General features: G+C 51.5%; 2 protein-coding genes across 6 annotated transcripts in view; both read right to left on the reverse strand.

Annotated features, from left to right (window-relative positions):
* HDAC8 (histone deacetylase 8) lies at window positions 1-19,700 on the reverse strand. Of its 4 annotated transcripts, none has more exons than XM_080625105.1 (11): window positions 19,615-19,700; window positions 14,652-14,704; window positions 13,496-13,626; window positions 11,427-11,568; window positions 8,561-8,673; window positions 7,430-7,507; window positions 6,866-6,974; window positions 4,985-5,157; window positions 3,821-3,915; window positions 2,136-2,241; window positions 1-869 (listed from the first exon to the last, which is right to left on the reverse strand). In XM_080625105.1, the coding sequence occupies exons 2-11, from the start codon at window positions 14,696-14,698 to the stop codon at window positions 847-849; spliced, it is 1,017 nt and encodes a 338-aa protein (XP_080481231.1). In that variant the 5' UTR covers window positions 14,699-14,704; window positions 19,615-19,700; the 3' UTR covers window positions 1-846. The 4 variants fall into 4 exon arrangements, 3 of the variants coding, with proteins under 3 accessions (XP_080481231.1, XP_080481229.1, XP_080481230.1); XM_080625103.1 differs by lacking the exon at window positions 19,615-19,700 and adding an exon at window positions 15,147-15,261; XR_013957587.1 differs by lacking the exon at window positions 19,615-19,700 and adding an exon at window positions 15,147-15,261 and having other exon boundaries at window positions 845-869; window positions 3,821-3,919.
* Window positions 17,023-22,127, reverse strand: part of PHKA1 (phosphorylase kinase regulatory subunit alpha 1) — a 20,238-nt gene continuing 15,133 nt past the window's right edge. For both annotated transcript variants that reach the window (XM_080625107.1, XM_080625106.1), the window contains exons 29-33: window positions 21,196-21,240; window positions 20,819-20,989; window positions 20,303-20,356; window positions 19,968-20,168; window positions 17,023-19,742 (exon numbers count right to left, since the gene is read on the reverse strand). In XM_080625107.1, the coding sequence (XP_080481233.1) occupies window positions 19,569-19,742; window positions 19,968-20,168; window positions 20,303-20,356; window positions 20,819-20,989; window positions 21,196-21,240 (645 nt within the window). In that variant the 3' untranslated portion in view covers window positions 17,023-19,568. The remainder of the gene's footprint in view (window positions 19,743-19,967; window positions 20,169-20,302; window positions 20,357-20,818; window positions 20,990-21,195; window positions 21,241-22,127) is intronic.

Genomic DNA, 22,127 nt, shown 5'->3' on the forward strand with positions numbered 1-22,127 from the left:
ATAAAATGCTCTGCGGGCCCAGTGAAGGAGGGGACAGCAGCAGTGGAGGCAGGTTTCACAGCCCAAGGCCCCATACGTGTGTGTACCTGTCCCCTTGCTGAGATGTGAGCAGCAGCTCTCCTGGGGCGCTGGGGCATTCATGCGAGATCTCCCAGGCCAAGAGCTGCCACGCTGCCCTGCATCTCCCTTGACGCTCTGGAGAGCATCCCTGTAAAACACCATGGCCCAGGGCACGGGTGTCTGTGCTGCCTTAAGCACCAAATGCGTGAAGTGCGGTGGAAAAAGAACACTAGGAGGGCAGTGTGGCACGGGAGGAAAGGGAAGGGCTGAGGAGTATTTCAAATACTTTATTTAAAAAAAAAAAAAAAAAAAAAAAAAAAGTCCCACTTAAAAACACCCTGGCTGGGCCCCTCCCTGGGCAGAGGCACAGGCTGTGCCGCACGCCCTGGCTGGACCTGGGCCTGTCTCCAGCACAGCAGTGTAGAGGCCATGCTCCTGCCCCCAGGGCAATGCGGTGCTGGGCCTGGGTCACAGCTCTCTTGAAAAACATTTAGAACTAGTTGTGATAATAAACTCTGTGGTGTTGAAGAAGGTAAGAGGAAGGAGCAAGGGAGGCTCTGCAGACACTGGAAGCCTGCAGCTCCAGGGCCCAGACTCCTACCTGCGAAGCGCCACAGTGCCCATGGTGCACAGCAGCTATTCTTCTTTGAAGAGAAAAACATCACCAACCACCAGTAATTTCTTCCAGATTGCCCCAACAGCCACGAATTTCACCAGCTGCTCACATAAACACACCATGTTCCCCACAGGAAATGATCTTGCACAAAGCTGAAGATTCCTTTTCTGCTAAACAACATGCTTCAGATTCCCTGCAAATAAAATGAGGCAGAAAACGGGATTTCCACTGATGGTTCAGCCTGCCAGGGGCAGTGGTGCCATCCCTATGCCTGACAGCCTGGACAGCCTCAGTGCAGCCCCTGCTCCCTGCTGACCCCTCTTCTCTCACTTTACAGAGGCTGCTGCCCTCCTCCCAGTCAGACTCAGCCAAATACCAAAGGGAGATACTGCCACCACTGCCCGCTACAACCTGCAACTGGCCTGGTTGGATTCATGGGCCAGCACTGGAGGGACACACACTCACTCCAGGCTGCCTTGTACTTCCTCTGTGACGGATGCACTGCTAGAAGCGTGCAGCACAGATTCCTCCCTACTCTGGAGCAATGCTGTTCCTCCTCTCCTGGACAGGTCGGGGGGGATGTCCCCTCACTAGGATTGGCCTGTGTTTGCAAATGGACACCTCAAGTCATCCACAGCCACTGCATCTCCTACCCACCTCCTACTCTGCTTCGAACACCAACACATCACAACATCCAGAGAGTGGAAAGGGGGGCAGAGACCTGTCTCACTACCTCCAGTTCCTCCTGGGGACAGAGGCAAGACAGACGGGCAAGGGCACCGAACAAGGCTGGCAGGAGCTTGCTGGGCTCACCCAGCTGCCTACCCTCAATTCCCAACAGCTTTCAATCTCCTGCCGGACTACGAGATGCATGGAGATCAGGTGGGGAACCATCTTTGCCCTCAGGCAAGGCCCAGCTCTGCAGGAAGCTCTGAGAAGAGCAAGGCAGCTCTGGCTCTGCCCCAAGGGCCAATGGAAGGATGCTGCAGAAGGTGGCCTCAAGGACACTACACATACTCCTGCCAAAGGCAGACCACAGGCTCTCATTAGGCCTGAAATAAGAATAGCTGGGGCTTTGTGGGACCCTGGGCAAAGCACTCGGCATCCAGCCCTCAATTCTGCAGCAGCTTGGTGCACCCAAAGGGTTGTCACCTTATTAAGGGGGGTTTGTTTAAAAGTAAGGTCAGGTTTGTGAAGAACTGGTGACACTCTCAGTTACAGTGAGAGACCATACTTGAAAAATATAAACATCATCCTATTCGAAAAGTCATGACAACCAGCTGGAGTCCCCAGTGACTGGACAGGGAAACACTGGCAAGTCAGCCTCACCTCTGTGCCCAGTCAAGTGAATGTGGTTCATCTTTCTAGTCTGTGAAAAAGACTCCAATGAGCTTTCCTGCCAGTCCTCTCTAAGACGACCTGTCAGCCTGGAGCAGGAGTGCTGGCTTGGACAACTCACCTTTGATTGAGCTAATGATTTCTTGAATTCTCTGTGGCTCGTTGCGGTCTGGTCTGCAGCTCGGGGTGATCTCCAGCACGTAATCCGGACCATATTCTGTGAAGAACTGCAAGGAAGGGGAGAGCAGAGTGAGTGTAGAGGTCTCTGGTGGGCTGTGGCTGTGAGAGGGTTCCCCATAGGGACCCGTTTGTAAAAAGAGAAGAGCATTCTCTCCACCTGAGGTGCACATGTATCTTAACTGTGTCAAAGAGAACAAAGCAGAACTCTGCAGTGCAAACAAAAGCAGCCAGCTGTCTTTCCCAGTGCTTTATTAGGCAAAGCTGGTGACACTCATTTTACTCATGGTCCCCTGCAAACCCATTTGTTTGGGCTTTTTTTCTATGAACAAAATTCAAGTGCTGCCTATCAGATATCCTTTCAGATGTCCACCCCACCTTGCAGAGTGCTGTGTTGACATGACTGTCAAACACTTGGAAGGAGAAAAATCAGAGATCTTTAAGGTTAATAATGTGTCTTTCCAATAGCATGCAGGTGACTCTGAATGAGAAAATCTACAGCACATGGACTCTACATGGTAATGCAGAATCCCAAATCACTGCCAGCAGGTTCATTTCACAAGCACACAGCGCTGTCCAAAGACAACGACATGCTAGGGTTAAAAATTCAGTGCTGAAGTTGCAATAGGTCCTGTTGCTATCCCTGGAGCTTCACTGCATGGAGAGCTAGTTCGGACTTTGAGCTATTGCACCAGACAGCGATATTCACAGAACCACAGTCTCCCAAGCGATTAATGACGCACAGGGCTGAGGTTTTCTTTAAGGGTGAGATTGGAAATGGCAGATCTGGCAACCCAAGACTGACATCTCTGCATTAGCATGGGCAGCAGACCTCAACATGCCAGTACTGACAATGAAAATGAAGTTATTTAAGCACACCTCTCAAAAAGCATCTTGTAGTTGTAAAAACCAGTTTATATAATGACGAATTTCCAGTTTCAATGCACAAAAATGTTTTACTTCCTCATGCATACTGATCCATGAGATCTTTAGGCAAAGGCAAACCCCTAATTCTCCTCTGAGTCACTGCAGGCTGGAACTGCTTTGCACATGCAGGTTTGTTTCTGTAGGGTCAATAACTTTGATCTGCATTTTGAGACCTATTATGAACCTGTAGCTATTCCACCCAGATTCAGTCTAGATTGTGCCTCTCCAACCAGCTGCCCAGCCCCACTCAAGACGGTAACTGAGGCAGCTCATGTGCAGTCGTGACCAGTACCTGGCCCCACAGCCCACTGCAGCACTGATGGTCAGAAAAGCTTCAAAGCTACTCGTGGTACTTCCTGTAAGTTTATGAAAGCAGGATTAAAATGTAAAGCCTTCATACGGGCCTGGCACAAAACGCACATGCATATCCAGAAGAGCAATCTGAGCACACGGGTGACTTCCTTTCCCCATCTTCTCCATAATTACCAGAGACTAGAAGTTACTGGCAACTGCGATTCCTTGTGAAAAGGTGCAGACAGTCCCAGCATTTGGGACCAAGCACCTGCTACATTGCTAGGACAGTGCATTATTGTTACAGGAGTGTCTCAACAGAACAGTATTGAGCAGCAAGGAAGCCACTTGGATTAGGGAGAACAACTCAGCTCCTGTGCATGGAGAAGGGAGGGTTTGTCAAAGCTTTACCTCGTGATCAGGGATCTCAGAGGACAGCGTTCTCCCAAGGATGACCCCAGTCAAGTATGTCCAGCAGCGAGCTGTGTTGGCAAGGTTGTAGCCTCCTGTCTCCAGCAAGATTTGTGATTTTGGAGGGGGCAGAGTGGAAGAAGAGGGAGATTTTAGTGAAAGGAACAAATTGTGGAGGCAACACACACAGTTTACATGAATTCAGCTTGCTCCATCCACTCAGGCTGTGCCCTGCATCTTGCACCCACTGGCTACACAAGGCCAGGTCAGAATGACACTGTATGCAAGGGCAGACCTCACAAACTGAACCTCAGTTACACCCAGCATGGCACAGGCATGGGTCCTCCAGTCATCATCTCAGACCCAGCATGAGCTGCCAGCCTCATGTGTTGGGCTCTCTCCTGGCAACGAGGAGGGGGGAATCAAAGGCAGCAGAGAAGGAAGTGCAAGGGAGCCTTGGATATGGGGGATCGTTGCTTTATAATGCCAGCCTCCAACCCATAAAGCATGATATACATGTAAGGCCATTCGCTGGTGAGCCCTTCAGCCGTGTCATGTTTGAGAGGACCAATATGAAGCTCATTGGTACAACCTGCCACTCAGTGAGTTTTGGTGATCTCAAATGCTGTTGTATAAAGCCTGTCCTGATCTCTCCCTGCTAGATAAGCAGCTGGTGATGCAGTATGACAGAGCTAAGTCATCTTTAGCCTTCAGAGCCCTGCTGCATTGTCCAGGCAGCCAACCCGTTTCCCAAGTCCTGCTTGAGTAAATCGTTCATTGCCAGATGCCCAAGGTAAATTTGGGAACACAGTGCTCGCTTTCAAGGAGAAGCACTGAAGAGCTGATGAGCAGAGATGGGAATCAGAGGTGCCATTGAGAAGCCAGCGTCAGTTCATCGGGGTTAACAGCCTCTGCTCATCTCCAGAGGGGCCAAAGACCCTTTAACTCAAGATATGAGGATCAGGATTGAGACTTGCACTAGCCAGCATCAAGGATTTCAGGTCTGTGTGAAGACAGCACTGCGGCACAGAGCACTCTCCTGGTGCTGCCTGCAGCCACCCTGCTGAACTCCAGCCAGAGCTGAGCTCAGGATACTCGCTTGAGGACAGGCCATGGGACAAACCCATCTTCCTCATGACCAAACAGCAGGATGGGCACACTCACCTCCTCCCAGGACGAGGGTTGCCAGCTGCCACTGCAGGACGTACTTCAGGCACTTGCCCACTCCCTCAGGTGTCATGTTGAAAGAGCACATGGGATCCCCAGCAATGGTGTCTGCCCCCAGCTGCAGCACAACTGCATCTGGGTTGAACACAGCATACACCTCCTTTAGCACACTGCGAAGAGAAGCAGCAGCAGGGGTTACCACAGGCACAGCTCAGAGGGTGTTGATGGTATGGCCCTGGTCCCTCAGATTAACTTATGCTTCTCAAGGTTTCTGCATTCTCTGCTCCTACCCCCTCATACAAGTTATGCTCCCTCTGCTCCCAGTCAGCCTTCTGCCTCTGCTACTATCAGGCAAACAGTTTTGCTCTCAAAGCACTCATCACAAGGCTGATGAAGGCAAAAGCATTACTGAGAACACAGGGGAAGTGGATCTAGTCCTGATCAGTTTAGTGGTAGCATCAAACCACATGTTTACATCAGCTGCCCCGAGTGGAAGGGCTGCAAGAAAACCCAGGGGCTTTTCTCTCCTGTAAAAGTCACAGTGAAAAAATAGGTCTAGAGAAACAGTAACCCTAAACTCTCAGACACCTCTCACCCGGGCAAGATGAAGAAAGGAAGGCTTTGTCTAGGTTCCCCCTCTCCTCTCTCCCATATGGCTCAAGTCAGAAATACATTTTCCCTGGCTCTAGTGGATGCTGGGGTGCCTGGAGACAGTTCATGAGCAGTATTCTCTCTTGCAGAAGGCAGTTGGGCATGTCAGACACTTGGCTTTGCTCCAGGTTTTTAGTATTATGAACTCCACAGAGATAATAATCCTGTTTGCAGCACTGTGCTCCAAAGCCCAAAATACAAGGAAAAATAATGGAGAAAAGCATGGTCTCTCCACAACCGTGTTTTTATCTTGCTAAAGTAGAAACAGATGTGAAAACAAAACAAAAGCTGCTTGGAAAACACTTTCAGCTCAAGCCCAAGCAGATCTCCCACAGATGGTCAGGGTTCAACTCCACAGCTAAAAGGTATTTGCCCTGATTTCAGCTGTAGCAGAGTTAATTCTCTTCCTAAGATCTGGTGCAGCGCTGAGTTTTGCCTTTACTCTGAGAATAACCCTGGTAATGCACCGATGTTTCAGTTGTTGCTTGGTCACACTTACCCTGATCAAGGACTTTTCAGTCCCTTGTGCTTTGCCAGTGAGGAGGGGCACAAGAAGCCATGAGGGAGCAGAGACAGGACACCAGATCTGAGCTAGTCAAAGGCATATTCCGTGCATACCACAGCACATTGTGCTCAGTCTAGAAACTGGGGGGAGTCACCCAGAAGAGATGGGTCGCTGCTTGGGTCAGGCTGGTCAGCGGGTGCTGAGCAATGATATTGGGCATCACTTGTTCTTCTCTCAGCAGGGTGTGGGGTTTATTCCTTTCTCTCTTTTCATTTCCCCTTTTAACTAGTATTATTTTTTACAAAAATTTAATTTTATTTAATTACTAAACTGTTCTTACCTCAACTCACAGGTTTTTACATTTTTGCTGATTTTCCTCCCCATCCCACTGGCGAGTGGGGCAGAGCAAGCCAACAGCTGCCAGGTGGGCTTAAACCACAACAGTCCTTCTCAGTCTCTCCTTAAACACAAAAGGCTGACCCATGGCAAAGAGACCCTTCAGCCATCCACAAATGCCTCTGTATGTTCAGTTTGCTTAAGGATTCACACAAGACCTCTGAGACCCCTTAAGATCACTGTTTGCTGTAACCAAAATCTCTAACAGGGGAAGGTCCTTCCTTAAGAAAGGACCATAATTTAAAATAGTAAATGAAAAAAATCTGTGCAGTCTATGTTCTATGAAATCCCATCCAAGTAAACCAGATCAAAGCAAGAGGGCTTACGTTTCACAGATCTGGTAATATCTCTCATCCTGAATGCCATCTTGAATGGGTACATTCACGCTGTAATAGCGACCTTTCCCCAGGCCAACATCTGTCACATCCCCAGTGCCTGAAAAACAGAAACACCCCACGGTGAATTAAGGGAAGCAGATCAGGAGCAAGAGAAATGTCTCAGATGCGAGTAGAGAGCTCAGACCTTTGGCATGCTCATGGAAAGGTCCACTTGCCACCACCAATAAAAGGAGGGGCTGGATGGACCTGGTTCTCACCCCCTGCCCAATTCTGTTGTGCAACTTTCACAGGTGTGCAGGTGGCCACCCAGCAGTGGCTCTGCCAAGCTCAGCTACAACCACAAAGAGGGAAATGTCAAACATATAGTTCCCCTTCTTTCCTTCTTCTGGGTCAACAGGAAGGGCAGTGAGATGCCTCCATTGGACAGAAGAGATGGGATCTGTCTTTGCTGGGGCCTTGTCAGTGATGATCTTAAGGTCCTTTCCAACCCTAAACATTCTACGATTCTACATGTGAACTGAATTAGCACAAACCTCCTAGTGTTCAACTTGCCTGGGAAAAATCCTGGTGAAAACTTATGCAGAGAAACAGTCATTACTTTTGAGGTGAAGCTAAAGGCATCTTCAACTCCTATCAGAAAAGGAAGAGAAAAAAAGCTTTCATGCATCATTCACATAAATGACAGCCACTGGATAAATGAGCCACTTGATAACCATTCGGCTGCAAACAGAGCAAGAACAGAACAAAGAAAGCAAAAAAAACAGATGTGGCTCAGCAACTCCATCCTTAATCAATGGAGATCTGAATTTGACTGCAAAGGTCACAACTGAAAAGAATTTGACAGGTCTCATGCTAATCAGTACTGAATGGGTCTCAATGCCTCAGGATCAGTGCCCACATTAACTGCACTCAGGGTCTGCACTGCTGGGCCTGCCAGGCTGGGGGAGGCAGCTGAGCAGGGATGCCTTAGCCAGAGCTTGGCTGTGATTAGAAACAGAGCACCCAGGCTCTCTGGCTTTTCCTCAGCCCTGCTGCGATTAAGTATACCTTTTCTTTTCTTTAAAGACACATTAAAACGGTTGGGGTGGGAAGAGAAAAAGAAGTAACAGGAAACCTAACAGAAACCAAACGCAGGGGAGAAACGGAGCAAAATGAAACACACCATAAAATTCACAAGAGCAGGAAACGTTAAATGGTGTTGAAATAATGCTTCTGAAGGAAAGAGTGATTCCAGCATGGCCAGCACTAGCTTTAATTTTATAGCATCAAGAACTCTTTTAAAAGCACCATTTACTACTGCTTCCCTCTTGCACTGGTGGCATCAATCAATCAAACACTGTCAGCAGCTGCTCTGCCAGAAGGGGAGACAAGGGACTAGGGGAAGTTCTTGCTGGAGAGCTACTGGCACAGCGGATTACTGGGATAGGAACATGCTGTTTGTTGCCTTAGGTACAAGACTGCTGCCCAGACCGTTAAGAGAGGTCTGATGAGTAGCACAGGGCAAGTCCATAAAGCAGGACAAGGCAGAAATGGATTCAGGGAACTCGGCTGCACTGAAAGGAGGCAAAGCCACAGCTGCTGCAGCAGGTACAGCCCCACTGCACTGACATGCCTTGATTTCTCCCATTCCCCCACCCACCCAGCGGTTCTGCTGTGCGGTCTGCAGCCTGCACTGGTCCTTACCATCCCCATGATGCAAATCCAAGTCGATATAAAGGACACGGTCAAATTTCTGGCGCAGCCGCAGGATGCCCAAGACAGCATCATTCAGGTAACAGAAGCCAGAAGCTTCATCCCTGTGGAAACAACATCCGTGAGTTTGCCTATCACCAACACACCACTAATCTGATTTTGGCATTATCTCCTTTATTTTGCAAGTCTCCACCTTGTGGGTGCACAGAGGAGTATGAAGAGCTCAGCCAAGGCCCAGCACAAACCAAAGGATGGGTCAGAAACAGCTCAAAGCATGGCTGGGGAGCACAGAGAACATAACTCCTTGTGCCAATGGCTTCACAACCCTGGGCTTGCTAGCAGCTGGTAAAGCATCGTCTGGCTCTGCTGCAGAGAGGCCTGAGCCATGGAGGGCTTGGGCTTGACCATCTCGCTGTTGCACAAATAAAATTTTTGCTTTCTACAGCTGAGGTATTTTAAGTAAGTTCAGAGCCACCCAACTCAAACAGACTCTCCAATGTTACCTCCTCTCCCTCTGCAGCAAGAGAACAGGCCCCTGGATAGTCCTGCTTGGCCCTTAGGGTATTCAGGTTAAGCCTCTTCCCAAAGCAACTTTCTCCCTTCCTCCCCAAGAAAACACAAAAAGGATACCCCACAAGGCAGCCCCTCACACTGCGACTCCTGGGCTCAGCCAAACAAGGAAAACAGCTAAAAAGAGGACAGACGTTGCATGGAAAGATTTATTCATTCCTAACATGCATCAAGGAGCAGCTTCCATACTGCTGGTATCACAGAAAAAAGTTTATTAATCCCTACTCCAAACTCTCTTCTAAGTCAAGTCCCCAGCACTGCTTGGCAGTAGCCCATTGCACTCCTAGTCAGCCCTGGAGAGCTGATTTAAACCAAAACTTTACACTTTGTAACAGGAGTGTCCAAACCCCCACTCCCCAGGCTCAAAGACTCCAAGATCTGAGATACGCCTCTTGGAAAGTCTTCCTGACTTTCAGCCACAGCATTCCACTCATTTCCTGACACTCCCCTGCTCAGCAAACAGCTGGAAACATTGAGGAGCAGGTATGAGGTAGCATAACTGCACTTGCTGTCACTCCCTGCAAATGTCACAGAGCACAGATGCTTCCCATTGACTCTGTTCATTTACAGTGATGCTGAGAACTGGGATGCTAGCAGGTACCCTGGGAATCTTCCTTAACTGTGATTACAAGCCACACTCCTCCCTGTGTTCCCAGCCTGCAAGAGAGCAAAGTGAACTACGTCATGTCACGCTCTCTCCATGCCGTAACACACTCACTCTTTCAACCTTGAGGCCAAACAGAGCATGACACCAGCTCAGAGGCTGACCAGCATCAGAGCTGCAGCTCAAAGAAAGTACTTGGGATTTCCCCACCCCAGATCCACACAGCAGAGCTCAGGCAGAGGTCAAGAAAAGGCACCAACTCAGCATCTTGCCCTCTGCCTCAAAGGCACTCCAGGGAACTGAGCATAGTGACAGCGGTTACCATTCCTACCTTCAGGTAAATAACTAAGGCACCAGACAGCAAGTCTTTTTTGACAAAAGGATACGTATTTTGCTAGAACACACGTCCTAGCACCAGACACCTGCAGCTCAGCATCAGTCTTGCTGGACCTTCACACTGGACTGGCACCTACCAAAGCTGCTGCCTGCCCTGAGCATCCCACATCACCTCACTGGAGTGACTGGGAAGGCTCCTTTGAGATCAGCAGGCATTCAGTGCCTTTTTTAAACACTGTTTGCATCCCACAATAGGGGTAACAGCACAGCTTGGTGGCAGCAACACCGCAAAGGTTTCTTCTGGTACAGGCATTTTATGAGCTGTGCAATCAAGATAAAAGAGATTTTTAAAAGCCATCCCTCCTGTGAAGAGCTTCAGCTCGGCCAGGCTGGACCCTCTCCTTCCCCAGCAAGCTGCAGCCAAACCCATATTCAGCAAAGAAGGTCCCAGTGCAACACCAGCATCGCTGGTGGTTGCACCCACTGCTACACCTCTGGTTCCTCTGCCAGGTCAGAAGAGTCACTGGAGCAAGAGAAATCTGCACACCCACATGCAAGTCTTTAGGGTAAGATGTGATTCCTGCTGATTTCTGGGGCTCCACAGGGAAAGAGAATGGCGCTGCAAAGGCCAGATTGCTGGGGACAAGGAAGGGCGCCATCCTGACAGGCCTCATATTTTGGGAGACGGGGAACATGATCAACTCATTAACATACAAAATGGAGGCCACAGAAAAATTATTTTACCACTAGAGAACCACACAATCCAGGGAAGAAATTTTTACTTCCTCTCCTGTTGTTCTGGAAGATCGTTATTAACATCAGAGATCAGAACAAAAAGCCACTCACAGAGCATGGAGAGAACAGTGGTCAGTCCTGCACTGCTTCAGACCTCTTATTTAAGAAACCAAAAGGCCACACAGACCAATTTGGACAATGTGTTCCCATTCTCTTCCAAGTTAGGAGCGACAACAAACATTTACCTCTCCACAGCCTTTCTCTATAGAGTTTGCAGAATCAATTCTCACTTAACTCCAAGAGATAACCAAGTATCCACGGATGTCAGGACACCTCTGAATCTATCTGCCCCAGACCTGCACTGTAGTTCATGATAACATAAAGACTGGGCAGTAACATGCCTAGTCTCAGGCCTCTGCCCTACACTCTGCTTCTTCCTGCAGAGTACAGGGCAGAAAGCTACCTCCTGACCTTCTTCCCTCACCCCTACCACATTCTGCTTTCTCTTCCAGCTGGACGGCTGCACCCTGAGGGTTCAAAGGGAAGCTGGGAACTAAGAGCAGGGTTCGCACACCGGCTGAGAAAACACAAGGGAAGAGATTGTTTTCTTACTTCTTTGCATGATGCCACCCTCCAGGCCAGTTAATGGCTACCTTGCACTTGCCATCCAACAGACACTGGGCTGCAGTGATGGTGGCTCCTCCCACAGCTGCTGCATACTCAAAGATCCCTTCAGTAGCCGGACAGTCATAACCTGTGGGCAGGAGTCCGTGTGTCAGACACAACACGCCTTTTCCTCTGAAGGAAGCATATTCGATTTGTTTTGAGCTCTGTCTTTAACCACTGCTCTAACTTTCTGTACTAGGCACAATGAAAAAGGCACAGCACAAACTCCTGCAGCCCAAGCAGGTTAACAGTGAAGCAGATCATAGAATCACAGACTGGCCTGGGTTGAAAGGGACCTTAAAGATCATCCAATCCCCCTGCCACAGGCAGGGACACCTTCCACTAGAGCAGCTTGCTCCAAGCCCCATCCAACCTGGCTCTGAACACTGCCAGAGATGGGGCAGCCACAGCTTCTCTGGGCACCCACTGCCAGAGCCTCACCACCCTGATAATAAAGAATTTTTTCCTAATGTTTAACCTAATTTACCCCATTCCAGTTTAAAACCATTTCCCATTGTCTTCTCACTACAGGCCCTTGTAAAAAGGCCCTCCTCTAGATTTTCTGTAGGCCTCCTTTAGGTATGGGAAGACGTTTATAAGGTCTCCCCTTAAGGAGCCTTCTCTTCTCCAGGCTGAACCAGCCCAGCTCTCTCAGCCTGGCTCCAGAGCAGAGCTGCTTCAGCCCTTGCAACATCTCTGTGGCCTCCTCTGGATTCACTCCAACAGCTCCATGTCCCTCTGTGTTGTTGCTCCAGACAACACATGATGAACTGACCACAACCCCCATTCCCCGTCCCCTTGCATTGCTTAAGAAGGCCAAAAAGCTGGGAATGAAGTTGAGCCTAGGAAAAAGGGTGGATGAGGGGGAGTGCAGTTCCAGTTTTGTTTTCAGTTCTCACTGTCTTACTCTGTTATTAACTGGCAACAAACTGAATTGATTTCCCTAAGCTGAGTCTGTTCTGCCCATGACGGTAACTAGCGAACCATCTCGCCTATCTTGACCCATGTTCTATTCCATTGTATTTTCTCCCCTACCCTATTGAGGAGGGAGAGTGAAGCACCTTGGTGGACACTTGGCAGCCAGACAAGGTTAACTCACCACAAATATCAACAATCAAAACATTTCCTTGCACTCAGATCATTCAGAGGTGGGTCTTGATCCGACTTGTGATGTGTGTGCCTGGCTAGCCCAACCTACTGGCCCCTCACATCCGTCTTGCAACAACACTCTCAGTTCTCTGGCTACCCTATGAGAAAAGCCGTGGCACAGTCACTGATGTACATCCCCCACAAAAATAAGACATCCACAAAGGAAACAGGCATAGGTAGACTGCAGGTCTACAGCTAGATTATGATCTTCACCTATTCCAACAGCAGCCTCCCTGAAGCTGCTCCCCAGCAAGGCAAAACTCCAGGGCTGCTCCTCTGCCTCCAGACAGATCAGCTTCAGAGACACAAAGGGTAGACATAGGGGAGACCCATGAGATCAGCGCAGAATGTGTACCACTGCCTCAGTGCTGGGTCACTCCTCCTGTTCCTGACACTAAGAGTACGCAGAGCCACCTTGCCTGCTCTAACTACTGCATTGCTCAGCCTGTCTTAAGTGCAAGCAGTTGGTGGCCCTTGCTCAGGAGGTAAGCAAAGCCATCCAGAAAACACCCGGACGACTCTGATGCCTGGCTGCAGCTTCAGGCCATACATGTGCCCTTCACCATGGTAGACTTGTGGAAGCCAAGGTCAGCAAGTCAGGGCCTTCTGTCCTGCCCGTCATCCTAAAAGCAGCAGCAAAAGGGACTGGCTCCCCGCACACAAGGGACAGTGTGAGGCTGACAGTACCCTCTGCTGGCAACAGTTGAAAACGCCAGTCTGACAGGGCTCAGCAGCACCCTATCAAACAGTGTTTCCCCCCATAAACAGCCCACCTGAGCTCACCCCTCTGTCTAACCCCAGTGCCAGCAGAAAGCATCCTGGTCCTAATACTCAGTTAATCTCTCACTGAAGATACAGATCCTTACCCAGCCCATATTCCACGGACTCCGGATGGTCATCATCTCCCTCCTCACTGACCTTCTGCAGGTGCTGCAGGTAGGCATCTGTGTGGAAGCTCGCCATCTCCTCCATGGAGGCCACTTTTGGCTTGACTATCCTAGGCAGAGATGAGGAAGGGAGCACATTCAAAGGTTTGCCCAGAAAGCCTAGCTTTAACCTCCTCAAATGAGAAGCCTTCTTTTGGCAGCTGCTGTTGACAAAGCAAACAAAACTCCCGCCTCCTCTCACACCAGACTGTCACTTGGATTGAAAAAGCTGATCAACTGAGCGGTCCTTTCCCGCAGCATGGCACTATCTGCTGTGCCTGTCCCAGTGAGGAACACCTGCAGGTGCTGCCTGCATTAACCCTGCCACTTTGCTTGAAGTTTTTCTGCTCTTTTCTGCATATTCTCCCAGTTTAAGCAGTGCCCAGCACATCCAACACTCTGGTTACATACAGAGGAAAGAACAGAGTGACAATGGCCTGACCCAGCCCAGTGCTGCAGCAAGACACCAGCCTGCTGGATGAGGAGGCTGAGCAGCACCTCTCACACGCTCTTAACCCCGCCTGCATTCAAAGCAGAGGCCGTCTCTGTCCTCAGCAATTCATGCATCACCTTTCCCGAGTTGTGGTGCTTTGCAGTCTCCTTAAATAAATCTTATGACATGTAGAAGCCCCCTCCAAGCCTCAGGCCCTGGGGGCAGCTGCAGGCAACACAGTTGCTATGGGAAGAACACAAGAAGCTTCCAGTCCTAGGCTAGCCCAGTGGTGAGCACTCCTAACCCTATGCCAGGGCAAACAGCCCTTTGGGTCCACCTCTGCAATGGTACCTACAGATGTTTCCAAAGCACACTTTGCCAAAGTCACCAGAAAGAAAAAAGATCCTTAAAAAGTTCCAACAGGCACCTCTGGCCCTGCTGAACTCACACGTGGGACTTTCTTCAACTTTTTTGTCCAATTTTCTATAATCACCACAATCTTGTCCATTTAGCAAAACTCAAACATCCTTTATATCCTAGAAATACATACCGCCAGGCTCCTGGAATCATTCTGCCAGCAGGGGCAGCCCTCGAGCTACCCAGTACTTTCCACACCTTAGCAGAGAAGAAAACATTCTCTTAACAGAAAAGGAGAGTACTTACTTCATCTGGTCAAGTAAGGCATACGCTTCAATCAACGAATGCACCATACTGGCCTAAAGAAAACAAAGAGTAAGACCGTGAGCAGCTCCCCAATAGGAGACGGCAGCAGCGCCCGGCGCAGAGCCACCTGCAGCGAAGGCGTAACCGGGGCTTTTCCCAGGAGCAGCACGGTTCAGTTGGCGCCAGCCTGAGCCGGGCTCTGCAGCTCTTCGGCGTGGGGGGGCACCTCGGAAGTGCCTCCTGCGTCCCGGCCACAGGCGGTGCGCGGGTTGAGCCCGGCTCTCCCGTGCCCCGCATCGCCGCTGCCGGGGCAGGTGCTGCGCCCTCCCCGCAAGCTCCCGCTGTCGCCGGCAGCCCTCCCAACGCCCCCAGGCCTCCCGGCGGGACTCCAGGGGTCCCCTCCGATCCCAGGCCTCACCCCTGCGCTCCCAACACCCCCCCCTGCCGGAGATCCCCCAGGGCCGCGTTACCGCCAGACCCCGGCGCGGCGCTGACCCGCTTGGGCACTTTGCAGAGGGAGTCGCAGAGGGCCACGTACTCCGGGCTGTACACGTACACCGGCGGCACCGCCGCCATCCGGGCTGCCGCGCTGCGCCGCACCGCTACCCGCCCTCCCGGAGCACGCCGAGACCGTCACTTCCGGCCCCGGAGCACGCCGGGAACGGCTGTCTCTGCGCGGGCCCGGTGCCGGCCGTGCTTGCCCCGTTGTGCCCAGCGCGGCAAGGCGTGGGGAGCAGTCGCACGCTCTCCTTGGAGGCGTTTTACCAGGGTGTCCTCAACTCCTGGTGTCCGTTCTTTACAAACGCAGCCCCGCTCCCGGAGCACGGCAGGGAGACGCCTGCCGTTCCCTTCTGGCGCTGTCCGCACCCCGCCGGCTCCCAACGCATCCTGATTTTACTGGGAAAGGGAGAGAAGCCGGGCTGGCGGTTGTCCGTCCCCCGCTCTCTTCCCCGCCAGGCTAAAGGTGGCAGCTTAAAGGAAAGGAATGAATGGGAGCAAGTCGACGCTGGGTCAAAGGCAAAACCCCTCCTTGCCCACCCCACCTTCCAAAGTGCCTCTGTATGACAGGTATGATGTTCTGGATGGTGGAGGGCAAGTCGGTGGATGGTACAGATAATGTTCCACCTACCTCAGAGGCATTGCCAAGGTCAGAAAGGCCTAACCCCTGTGTCAGGACCACCTTCGTGAGGAAGAAATTATGTGTTACAGGATCAGGTGATTCTCTTCTGAGGGTAACAGAGGGTCCAGTACGTTGGACAGACCCTCCTCTTAGAGAAGTCTGCTGCCTCCCTGGGGCCTGTGTTAAGGACATCACTAGGAAACTTCCTAGCCTGGTATAGCCCTCAGCCTATTACCCCATTACTGCTCTTCCAAGTGAGTGGTGATGAAGCCACAACACATCATCCAAGGGCAATCAAGAGACTTCAGGTCCTTGGCACTGTTGGTAATCTGGAACACAGGTTATTTGTAACTCTGTCATTCTAGTTGTAGGTAGTGTGTCCAGAAGTAACAGACCTAGTCTATGAATACCTAGCTCTGTGGCTGGTGTCACTGCCACGGTTTTGGGGTATTCAATAATGGGATGGCCTATACAGCACCAGGCCTGCTGGCATAACATGGGATTCACCTTTCTCAGAGGGGGAAGGGGTCTTTGTTTACAAGCTAGTGGGGCTGACTGATAGAGCTTTAAACTAAACTTAAAGCGGGAGTGGGATAATACCAGACAAGCTGTCTGATGACATGCCAAGGCTAGGGGGCTGGCAAGGACCCTCAGCCTGTTGCTCTCGGATGTGCTGGGTACACTGCAGCACACTTTAAGTTTTACTCACATGCTGAAGTAATAGGAGCCAAGAGGGAAATACCAGGCAAAGGAAGGTGATGTGACCAACAGCCCAGCTGAAGTGCGTCTACACCAAAGCATGTGTCATGGGCAACAAGCAGGAGGAGCTGGAAGTGACTGTGCGGCAAGAAACCTACAATCTGGCTGCCCTTACTGAAACTTGGTGGGATGAACCCCACCAGGGAAGTGCAAAGGCTGTCAATGGCTACAAGCTGGTCAACAGGGACAGGTGAGGAAGGAGGGGCCACAGTGTTGCCCTCTACATCTAGAAATGGATACATTGTGAAAAGCTGTCTCTGCAAAATAGCCATGAGCAGGTTGAAAGCTTATTGGTAAGAACTGGAGACCAAGGCAACAAAGGGAACCTTGTGGTTCTGCAGGCCACATTATCAAGGGGAGCCTGTGGACGAAGCCTTCTGACTTCAGCTACAGGAGGCATGGCACTCGCAGCCTTTCATCCTCTCAGGAGACCTCAACCATCCCAAGAGCTGCTGAAGCAGCTGCAAGCAACTGTATGGGGTCTGTGTGGCAAGGGCCTGGTAGTGGGGATGGGGTTACAGGGTGGATTCTGTGAGAAGCTGCCAGAAGCCTCCCCCATGTCTGGGAGAGCCAATGCCAGCTCCTCATGTTGGAGGAGTTTGTGGAGGACTGTTTCCTATGGGATGGAGCCCATGTCAGAGCAGGGAAAGAGCGTGAGGAGTCCTCCTCCTGCAGAGGGAGGGACGCCAGAGGTGTGATGAACTGGCCACAACCCCCATTCCCCTGTGGTGATGTGGAGGAGGACGTAGAGAAAATAGGAGTAAAACTGAGCCCAGAAGAGGGGTGGAGGGAGGGGCTTTGAGATTTAGGTTTTATTTCTCATTATCCTACTGTGATTTGATTGGTAATAAATTAAACTCATTTCCCCAAGTCAGTTTGCATTGCCTGTGACAACTGGTGAATGATCTCCCTGTCCTTATCCTAACTCAGGAGCCTCTCATTGTATTTTCTCTCCCCTGTCCAGCTGAGGAGGGGAGGGACAGAACGGCTCTGGTGGGCAGTGGGCACCCAGCCAGGATCAACCCAGCACAGAAATCCAGGAGACTCCTGGCACGCATGGAGAGCAACTTCTTAAACCACATAATAGGCAGCCCTGTACCTGAGGGGAAGCGATACTGGATCTGATGGTCACCCACCACCCAAGTGAGCCAGCTGGTGACATTGAGACTGGAGCACCCTGGGCTGCAATGCTCACGCACTGGTGGAGTTTGCAGTCCTGAGGGATACAGGTCAGGCAAAGAGTAAAAGTCAGGACCCTGAATTTTAGGAAAGCAACTGCCAGCTGCTCGAGGGGTTGAGCTGTGTGACCCGCTGAGACACTGCCCTCAAGGATAAGGAAGCACACAGAGATGGCAGGTCTTTAAGGATGCTTTCCATAGAGCACAGGAGCTCTCGATCCCCATGTGTGAGAAATCAGCAAAGGAAGGCAAGAGTTGAGACCTGGTTAAACTAAAGTGCAAGAAGGAAATGCACAGGCAGTGGAAGCAGAGACAGGTATCCTGGGAAGGGTACAGGGACACTGCCTGGCTGTGTAGGAATAGGGTCAGGAAGGCCATGGTACAGCTGGAGATGAACTTGGCAAGGGACAAAAAGAATAATAAAAGGTCTTCTACAGGTATGTCAGCCAGAAAAGGAGGGTCAAAGAAAGCAAAACCCTCTTGATGAGTAAGACTGGTAAACCAGTAACATAGGGTGAGGAGAATGCTGAGGTGCTCAACAATGTTTTTGCCTCAGTCTTCATTGGCAACCTCTCTTTAAATTAAGAGGGTTTATGTGTGGTCTAAGGAAGAAAGGTTTTAAGATGATGATGGTGAAGAACACTAGCACAAGTTGCCCAGAGATGTGGTAGATGCCCTGTCCCTGGAAACATTCAAGGCTGGTCTGATTGTGGTTCTGAGCAATCCAATATAGTTGAAGATGGCCCTGCTCATTGCAGGGGGGTTGGACTAGATGACCTGGAAACGTCCTTTCCAACCCAAACTATTTATGATTTTATAACCTCACTCACCCTGCCACTCTGTGGTGTGTGTGCCTGTTCCCCATCAGTCTGACCACACTATCCTGTGCAGGGTTTGACCTGCAGGATAGAGCAGAACTGGGAACAACTCTTAAAGTCACAACCCCTCTCCAGTGCAAGGCTGCAGGAGATGGGAGCAGAGGGCAGAGCTGAGCATTCACAGCACATTTGTGATGGCACAGCTAACACCAACCCGAGCAGCCAGCTCAAAGCTTCTTTACAGGACGTGTATGAGCTCGGGAGCCTGTGACTTGGCCGTAAGTGACACTGCCAGAAGCAGAGAAGATGGCATGGAGGGGCTGCCCCTGACAACCCCCAGCCAGAAGCCCTGTCCTCGCAGCTTGGTGGTAACTGGGATCTGTTACCACCTTGGGATGCTCCTGGCTCCCACAGCCTCCCCAGCTCTGTATACAGGACCTCTGACCCCATCTCTGGTGAGATGGGCTGCCTACTTCCAATCAGCAGAGCTGTGGCTGGGTTGGACCATTTTGCTTTTGGGTGTGCTGGTGGAGAAGCTCAGGTGGCACCCTGTATTCCTCTAATTAAGCTTTTCCACCAGCAGCAGGAAGAGCAGGAGTTCCAGCCTACACTAGTGTAAACCCTACAGATTTGGAATAAAAAGCGGCACAGAACAAGTTAAAAACATAAAATCTGCTGGAGGCATCTGCAGGGCACACTGCAGCACTGCACATACACCTGGTGAAGGGGGCCCTTTCCAGCTCCCTCAAACACAGGTACCTTTGGGGGTGATGGCCCAGAAGGCGCTGTGCAGGCAGACACTTCTAACATAAGCAGGCTTCGAAGCTCAGCCTTTCCGTGCCAGCCCAGGCTGCACACAGCTTAGGACGACGCAAGCTTCCCACAGAGCTCTTCAGGAGAGCTGCTCAGACACCAAGAGGCCAGGACCAGGAGGGGAGATGGCCACGCAGGCTGCCTGCAAGCTACCTAATGCCTGTTTTTATAAGCTATATGAAACAACCCTTCTGCAGCATCTGCAACCCAGAGTGAGGAGTTGTGAGAGCTACTGCATGGAGCAGTCATCGGCGGGCAGGAAGTCGTACACGTACATGGCCACCGACTTGGACAGGTAGGTCATGGTGCCGAACCGCCCACTTGGCGCGCTATCGTACAGTAGGCTGCAGATGCCTGTCGTGGGATCTCTCTCCAGCATGTGCTCATCAGCACCCAGGGCTTTCTGGATGTTGGACAGGGAAGGAGAAAGGAAGCATCAGGAATAAGGCAGTGTGACACACTGATGGTGAACAATGGGAGGAGTATGCTACGTATTTGCTGTGCCCCATGAACACAATGAGGGCAACAGGCAGGACCATCTGTGTGGGTTACTGCTGCTTGGCTGCAGGGAACGCAGCCAGCGGCCCTGAGTGCAACCTGTGCCTCCTGTGTGAGGCCTGGCCCTTACCTGCTCCTCGTAGAAGAGGTCGTTGGCCATATGCAAGATCCTTTCCACAGCTATGATGCCACCGATGGTCTGCACCTCCATGTCCACCAGCATAGTGAGCACTAAGATAGCCTCCACTAGCAGCTGCCTGTACTCTGGCTGGGGCACACGGTTCAGGACCGACTCCACATGCACAGCAAACTTTATTTCCCCAGGGGTCATCTGTGAGGAGGGAGAATGAAAGGCACCTGCAGCACCCTATCGCCAGCAGAAGTCCTGAGCAATGCTGGGTGCTTGCACAGGGCAACCCAGCACCAACCCACCTGCCTTGCTTCCCCCTCACACAAACCTCCTACCTCTCTGGTTGTTGAAGAGGGGAGAACAAAGCCCTCCACAGAAAGGCCATGGCACTGCAGGACAAAGAGAGATCGTGGTTATGGCATTAAGAAGCACCTATGCTTGAACACATAGGGCCAGTCCACCAGCTCGCTCCCCCTTGTGCACTGGTACACGCTGCCCACACACCCTAGCTCCACCTCCTAACTTCTTGCACAGCATCACTCCTTCCCCACCAGTTCAGCATCAGCCAGAGCACACACACACCCCGCACTCCACACGGGGCTCTGCTCCCTGGCTCACCATGCCAAGGACAAGCTGTGCCCACAGCTGCTTCAGCTGCGGCTCTAGCCTGCCCCTGCTACTGTGCAAGGCTCAGCACAGTATGAGGTAGGTCTTGTGTGCCTATAAGGCAGCTTTCCAGGGCCAGCCTGTCCAGGAAGCATAAACCCACATGACATTAGGAACCATCCTCGGGTACCTGGCAAGCTGCCCTAGCAAGGCTGGTGCATGGGACCCACAGGCACTCAGCTCACCTTCTGCAGGACCTTCCAGACCTTCTGGTAGAAGCCCACAGGGACGCGGTTGAGGGCCCCATCCAGCCGCCGTCTCCGCTGCCACTGGCCCTGGCGGCTGTCCTTGCTGCCCTGGTCTTCCAGCATGCTTGAAAAGGAACCCTGGCCCAGCAGCTCTGTGTGCCCAGGAGACTGAGCCAACACAAGATAAGGACCACAGAGACTGCTGTAAATACCCACAAGAACACACCCTGCTGCTGCCCAAGAGCTCGTGCTCCCCCAGCCTGGCTTCCACCCCCGCCACAGCAAAGCAACCCTGCAGCACCCCTAGCACACAGCTCCTTTGTGCAGCCACAAGCAGGTCAGACCCACACGTGCTGCCAACAAACAACAGTTACCAGAGAGGACTTGAGGTCAGCGTCCCTGGACTGCAAACTGAGGGGCTGGAGGAGAAAGGGAGAGACCAAAATCAGACCATACTGGAGCAAGCAAGCCATCATGGCAAGCAGAGCAGCAGCAGCACAGATCAAGCTCAGGTCGCAGGGCAGTTATCCCAGGGGATGCGCTTAGCTGGAGAGGCAGTTTCAAAGGGCAAACCTGCGGGAAGTTGCATGTTAGCACCAGAGGGGAAGGGCTGCACCTCGCAGGGGGGCTGCAAGGCCTCTACACACTGGTGCTGCAGTGGCAGCGAGCTCGTGCTGGTGGTCACATGGGAGCAGGGCTGCTACTGCTCTGCTGGCTGCTGGCATAGGTGGGGTTTGGTCTCAGGCAGACCAGGGGGCCAGTAGCAAGGTTGCTACTGCCCGCAGACGACCCTCCTCATCACATACATGGTCGCTCTTGTAATGCCAGGTTTCCCATTGCTGCAGACTGGCCATAAACCTGCTGCAACAGCTTGGTCCCTGCAGGCCCTGTCTTTTTGAGACCAGAAGTCAGGACTTGTCCTGGACGCATGCTAAGCTACAGAGGAAGTCCTTGTAGCTGGGCAGGAGCTTCTTCCCCCAGAGAAGAAATAGCTGAGACTACAGTCAGGATGCAGCAAACACCAGTGAGCTACTAGACAGGGCCACTGCTGGTCATTGCACTAGAGTAGTATCACCCCATCATGCTCAGCAAGTTTTCATGGGTATAATGGAGCCTATTAGGTCACAGCAACTATGGAGCACAGATCCCAGCTGGTTCTAATGACAACACACAACCTAAAAAAGGCTTTCTCCCTGCCAGCCCAAATATGGCAGGTCTCACACAAAGGGGGAGCTCCCCAAAGGCTGTGGGACAGCCACATGTAGGCCCCACAGCATGGTGAGCAATGCCAACCTTTTCCCAGGGA

Source organism: Psittacula echo (assembly GCF_963264785.1).
Source record: "Psittacula echo genome assembly, chromosome: 8".
Classification (NCBI taxonomy): domain Eukaryota; kingdom Metazoa; phylum Chordata; class Aves; order Psittaciformes; family Psittacidae; genus Psittacula; species Psittacula echo.

Coding starts and splice junctions, on each gene's coding strand:
- HDAC8 (XM_080625103.1), bottom strand. CDS start 15,227: ATGGCGGCGGTGCCGCCGGTGTACGTGTACAGCCCGGAGTACGTGGCC. Junction 11,569..13,495: donor GTCCGTGGAATATGGGCTGG/GTAAGGATCTGT, acceptor TCCTGCCCACAG/GTTATGACTGTCCGGCTACT. Junction 870..2,135: donor AATCATTAGCTCAATCAAAG/GTGAGTTGTCCA, acceptor TTTTATTTGCAG/GGAATCTGAAGCATGTTGTT.